The 6,000-nt window shown below is 41.7% G+C and overlaps 1 protein-coding gene across 1 annotated transcript in view; it reads left to right on the forward strand.

Annotated features, from left to right (window-relative positions):
• Positions 1 to 6,000, forward strand: part of LOC122554151 (serine protease HTRA3) — a 44,624-nt gene that overhangs the window by 21,238 nt on the left and 17,386 nt on the right. The window contains exons 5-6 of the mRNA XM_043698729.2: positions 614 to 646; positions 1,000 to 1,114. Coding sequence (XP_043554664.2) covers positions 614 to 646; positions 1,000 to 1,114 — 148 coding nt within the window. The remainder of the gene's footprint in view (positions 1 to 613; positions 647 to 999; positions 1,115 to 6,000) is intronic.

Raw genomic sequence — 6,000 nt, forward strand, 5'->3', positions numbered from 1 at the left:
ATGAGACACTACCTTTGGGAAGAAGTAGTAAAAAGAAAAATGGGAGGATATTTCACAATTGAAAGAGGGTGAAGATATTATCACCTTTTTAGTGGAGTGCAACTTCCTGATATGCCACCGTGATGTGGTTTCTTGGTGAAATACTGCTGCCAGTATGGTGTAGTCTGATTGCTGTTGCCCTATATGTTAGCTTCTGTATCAAATACAGTATATTACATCAATTGGATTTTTGTTGAGACATATCTTAAAGTTTGTTCACAATGTTGACTATTTACACTGCTGTAATATCACAGTTATACATAATCTGCGATTCTAGCTTACTGATTTTTACTGCCCATTCAATGTACAGAAATGAATGAGTGAACAAACTACACTTAAGGCAGTACAATGGAGATAACTGAAAGTGAGACCAGTATCTGATGTCATGTACCGTTGGGACACTGACTCTACCTGCCTTGTTTGTAATCTATACAATAGTACACTTAGTTCACAGACTGTTAAATTGGTAGCTTTCTCGTGATGTTGTGCAATAATCTGTATAATTGAATGTTGTTGCCATTCAATATGTATACTCAATATCTGCTTTCTTTCTATGTATTTCACATCACTGAAGTATGGAAACTCTGGAGGACCTTTAGTGAACTTGGTAAGCTCAATTATGCCATTTCAACTTCTTCCATGATTTAACGAAAATATTTGTTTAAAACGTACTTGAGAAATGCATCCATGACGAAGCTTTATTGTATCTGCTTTGTGTGTATTTGCCATTTTTTTTGTTTTTGTTAGCTCTTCGGAGCAGATCAGATACTAACATCTGGATGTTGTTAAAGAGTTAAGATTTAACATGGTTTTATCTGTCGGAAAAATAATTATACTATGCAGAACTTCAAAGCATATATCAACCTCTGAATCTAACAGCAGCAAATACTATCAGTGACATTTGGAATACACCCTGGAGTTTGTATTTTTTAAGCTTTTAAAACATTTATCATTCTACAGGACGGGGAGGTTATAGGAATAAATACACTGAAAGTCACCGCAGGCATTTCCTTTGCAATTCCATCAGATCGCATTGCAATATTTCTTACTGACTCTCGCGATAAACACACCAAAGGTAAGAATGTTAAGTGCGTCAACTAAGCTGGTTTATTTTCTAAAGTGGCAGATATAACAGTAAGAAAGCATAATCTTGATCACCACAAGAAAAACAAACCAACAGCTGCAAAATCTGCTATAAAGTATGAAACATGACACCCCAGGCGAGAGCAGGAAGCAATTGTTTTGAATGATGATACAGGAAAAGGCAATATGATATTCTGCAATTCAAAGATTGGATATAAATTTGGAAGTACTACTTGAAATCGGGTCAAATATGCAAAAGCATAAGTATGCATTTTTTAAAGGTGGGTGTGGTCTGAAGTAGGACTGATTTTTGTTTTGTAACATCACCCACAATCTGACATATATTCCTACAAACGTAAAGTAGGAATGTGAAAGGGAAAAGGAAGTGAATTTAAGAAATGGGCTGAAAATTGATTTCCTGCCTCAGATATTTGAAAGGCAACATAAAACAAATTACGCATACGCATGCACACGCACCCTTCAAATCATCTATGTATACATCATATTCAATATGTTGTATTTTAAGGAATACAATTAAGGAATATTTTAAGGAATATACTGAGGTGGCATTTTTTAAAAGCCTGATCAGTTGTGGGAAGATCCATGCACTCACCTCCCATTAATAGCAGATGTTTGTAGTTTTGATTTAGACTTACCCTGAAGTAAAAGTATTCAGTCCTTGTTTTAAAAAATTAGTAGGACCATAAGAAATAGGAACAGACATACGCTGTTCGGCCCCTCGAATCTGCTGTGCCATTCACTAGGATCATGGCTGATCACACATTCCTCATGTCCACTTTCCTGCATTTTCCCCGTAAACCTCGATTTCCTTAAGAGATCAAGAATCTATTTAACTCAGCCTTCGATATTCACAAGGATTCTGTCCCCACAGCTTTCTGTGGCAAGGAGTTCCAAAGAGTTCAACCTTCTGAAAGAAGCAATCCTTCCTCATCTCAGTCTTAAATTGGCACTCCTTTATTGTGAGACTATGCCCTCTGATCATAGACTCTCCCATGAGGGGAAATGTCCTCTCAGTATTTACGCTGTCAAGACCCTTAAGAATCCTATATGTTTCAATGAGATCACCTTTCATTCTTCTCAACTCCAGTGAGTATAGTCCTATCTGTTTAATCTTTGCTCATATGTGTATTACTGCGATATAGGGATCATCCTATTGAATCTTCTCTGCATTGCCTCCAATGAAATGATATCTTCCCTTAAAGGAGGGCCCAAACAGCTCTTAGAGCTTCAAATATAGTCTTTGCACCTTGTACAGTTGTACTAAGACTTCCCTAGTCTGATACTCCAACCCCCTTGAATTAAGGGCCACCAACATTCCACTAGGCTTCCTGATTAGGTTTTGTGCTAGTTACAAGTTCTGGTACAAATGTATCTGCTCTTGAAATGTGATAAGTGGTATCTGGTATCCTTCTCTTGCAATATTAGATAATTCGTAGGTACAGTAACCTGACCACAAAAACACACTTCACAGAGATTGTGGTTTATTTGGGAGGTCTTCTGGTGAATTTTCTTCTGGGAGATTATCATGTGCTAGTTTAAATCTATTTTAACTGGTTAAGAATTGGACACTTTGTCAAAGTTACAATGCAATAACAGCACTCCAGTTTGTGCCACATCTAAATTATTTCCGGTGCAGGCTTGAAGAGATGGTAGTATCACAATAAGGTTTGGAAGGGGAAATTGTATAGATAAAATCTGAAAGGAGTGTGAACAATTGAAGCTAAGTGGCAGAACAGGAGGATTTTTTTTCTATTTATATAGCACCTTTATATCATAAAAATACCCAAGATCCTTTATTATCCTAATAATAATAATAATAATAATAATATTTTAGCCAAAGATTCACAGGCCAAAGGTGGATTGCAGTGTGACTCGCATAAAAAAACCCCATCATATTGGGCTGAATTTTATGTTTAGTTTGGATAGTTTGTCTCAGTGATCCATAGTGAATTTTCTTTCTTCAAAGGCAGAACTGCTTGCTGCTGTTGGGACCTCTCGGGATTTCTGGCATTGGTATCATTTTTAAAGGCCAGCTGCACACTCCTCCTTGTCTTGCCAGCAAGGATCTGCTCCTTCACTGTGGCCTTGTGGGAGGGGGGCAAAAAAGCAATGCCTGTCCAGTCACACAGTTGCTATGGTTGACATTTCATGGACAAATACAGAAATACACCTTTTGTTATTGAAGTGCAATTTAAGCACCAAGCTACACAGGTTACCTTTCCTTTAAACCCTGTCTAGGGGAGTGCCATTCTTTCCCCATGCCCTGTGCCTGGCATTGCCCAACACCGAATCATTGTTTTCACTAGATAGTGTGTGTGAACAATCTCAGCAACAGCAAAAGTGAAGGAAAAGCAAACAAAAGCTTCAAATGGCTGGGAACAAACATGTTTCTGGTGAGCAACCAATTTACAGTCAATGAGATCACTGTGCCAGTCCAGATCTGTTGGAACCAGCTGCAGATTAAGTTCTATTTGGTTTGTTGTGCCCAATGTTGAAGCCCTCCTACCACAGTGAAGATAATACTCTTCCCCTACTGAATGTCATCATCAACCCCCGCGAAAGACTGCTGCTGCCTCTCTGCCAGCTGTTCAGCATCCATTCCATCCCCCTCTCTGCCTGCCCCAGTTGTTCAAAGCACAGTATGGAAAGATTACGCAGCCCACTCTGTCTGGGATGATGATCAGAGATGGCTTGTACGGTGATGGAGTGGAATCTTTTTCCATTTCTTTTGATGTGGCCCTCTCAGTATGATGCACCCTGCGCCTGAGGGAAGCCAGCGATTTTGGCAAATCCATCTGCCCGGCTGCAGCACTGACCTTACCAACGGGTAACAAAATAAGGTGGTGTGACCTGACCTGGACTGCGGTGGGAACAGCCTTGATACAGTTGTGGAGTCAATGTTTGAGACAATACACAGATTGGCAATGCATCATGGGAAGGTGCCATGTGTATAAAAAGGTTCTTGCTGCTGTCACCTTGACTGCCCATGGAACAGAAAGGCCACCCACTTTGTTCCAGTCTCCGTTGCAGTTTCAGCAGTTGGCGTAGCTCAGTGACAGTCTCCCAGGACATCCTCTGTCTGCACCTTACTCCGTGGTAATGGTTTTAAGAGCAATGGATCTGGGATCTCCTGTATCTTCGACACACCCTGAAGGGACCTTTTTTAGCTGCAAGACTTGATGTAGAAGCTGTTCAGACACTGCTGGACATTGCTGCTGGTCCTCCCCTTGCTAGAGCATCTGTTCACTTTGATTTCTCCGCACCTTCATTGCCCCTCTGGCCCAATGACCACAATCTCTGCCACAGCTGGATCCATTGGTCAGGGTTCCATTGAACCTGTGTGGGGAATATCCGAAACAGAAGACTGCCTTCGTAATGTAAGCAATCAGCATTTACCTCACCTGTCTCATGGTTTAACATAATCCTCTGTCTAGTGGAAGATGGGAGTACTCTGTCAAGGAACGTCATGGAATGATTCTCCATGGACTTTCAGACTTTGTTCCAATGTGCGCAGCAAATATAGGAGGGGATTGAGCATGGGATACCTTGTCACCCCACCCCTCAAGAAAGATAACATTGCATTCAAGAGCACGTTGGTGAATCCTTCCAGGTCAAGGTGAGAGGAAGGCATCTCCAAGCTGTTGTGCAGTCTGGGATCTTGGATTGTCTTTATGAATTGTGGCTAGCAACTACCATTTAAGATCATTGTAATGACTTCTCCTTCACAAAGATGCCTTTGATCAATTTGCAATGATCAAGATTGTTAGTGATCAGGATTTATATCCCACACAGCTGGACACTGCCTGCCTTTCAGATGATTAACAGAAGACCAGTGCTTCAGAAGTGACTGATCAGTGCTGTTGAGGCCCTCACATGATTCTCACACACAACCGCCCTACCCATCCCCTGCTCCAACAGAAGAATAACAATCACTCTGTCCATTTTGTGTGTGGTCAGTCATTTTCCATTTCGTGCACACTGACTATGTATGTGGAAGCTGACAGAGAGAATAAGTTGTAGGATGGAGATATCTGAGAGTCTCCACGTTTCTTCCTGCTGTCTCCATTCAACCCATCAGTACTGAGCTTCTACATGTTCCCACGTACCACTTTTGAATTACGATCTCCTGTCTCTAGGTTACCCTGAGCCCTGGTCCTACAGCTTAGTCGTTCCTGCAAGCGAGCTGTGCAGTCCCTCTCAAATCCAGGCTGGTTGTGACCAGAGGCATGCCCCTTCCATAGTAACCCATGGATTCCAATAGAGTATAATCTCCTGCCCCATCTTGCACACATGTTGAGTATCTCTCTTTTTCCTTACTCCCCCCCCCCCCCCCCCCCCCCCCCCTCACAATTTATTGTCCCCTCTGCACCCCAGCATTGTGCCTACACAGAATTGACTGTCTAAATGTCCCCCACCACAGCAGGGACCCATGATATTTCCTTGTTTATAGCATTTTAATTTCTGGGAAATGAAGGGGTTTGTCACGCAACTGATACTAAGGCCTTGAGCTCCATCTCAATTCATACTTCTATATTCTATCAAATGGAGGTGTGTGTGTGTGCAAAACTGTCTACTTTTAATGTGATAGACACTGCTCACTGAAGTCTACTCAAATGGCCTTACTATGTCTCAACTACTCAGAGGCAGTTGATATTTCCTGAACCTCCAGTGATCATCGTCTGCAGCCTTGACTCTGTGATGTTGATGGCACCCAAATATTTCTAGTATTTGAGGCTCTTTCCCCCTTTCTCCCTTCCCCCTGTTTCGCTCCTCCTCTCTTCTCTTTTCTCTCTCTCTCTCTCTCCTTCTCTCTCTCCTTCTCTCTCTCCTCCTCCTCTCTCCTCCTCTCTCTCTCTT

Source organism: Chiloscyllium plagiosum, unplaced genomic scaffold (genome assembly GCF_037043375.1).
Source record: "Chiloscyllium plagiosum isolate Xiang-an unplaced genomic scaffold, Cpla_swu_hap1 HiC_scaffold_1, whole genome shotgun sequence".
Taxonomy (NCBI): domain Eukaryota; kingdom Metazoa; phylum Chordata; class Chondrichthyes; order Orectolobiformes; family Hemiscylliidae; genus Chiloscyllium; species Chiloscyllium plagiosum.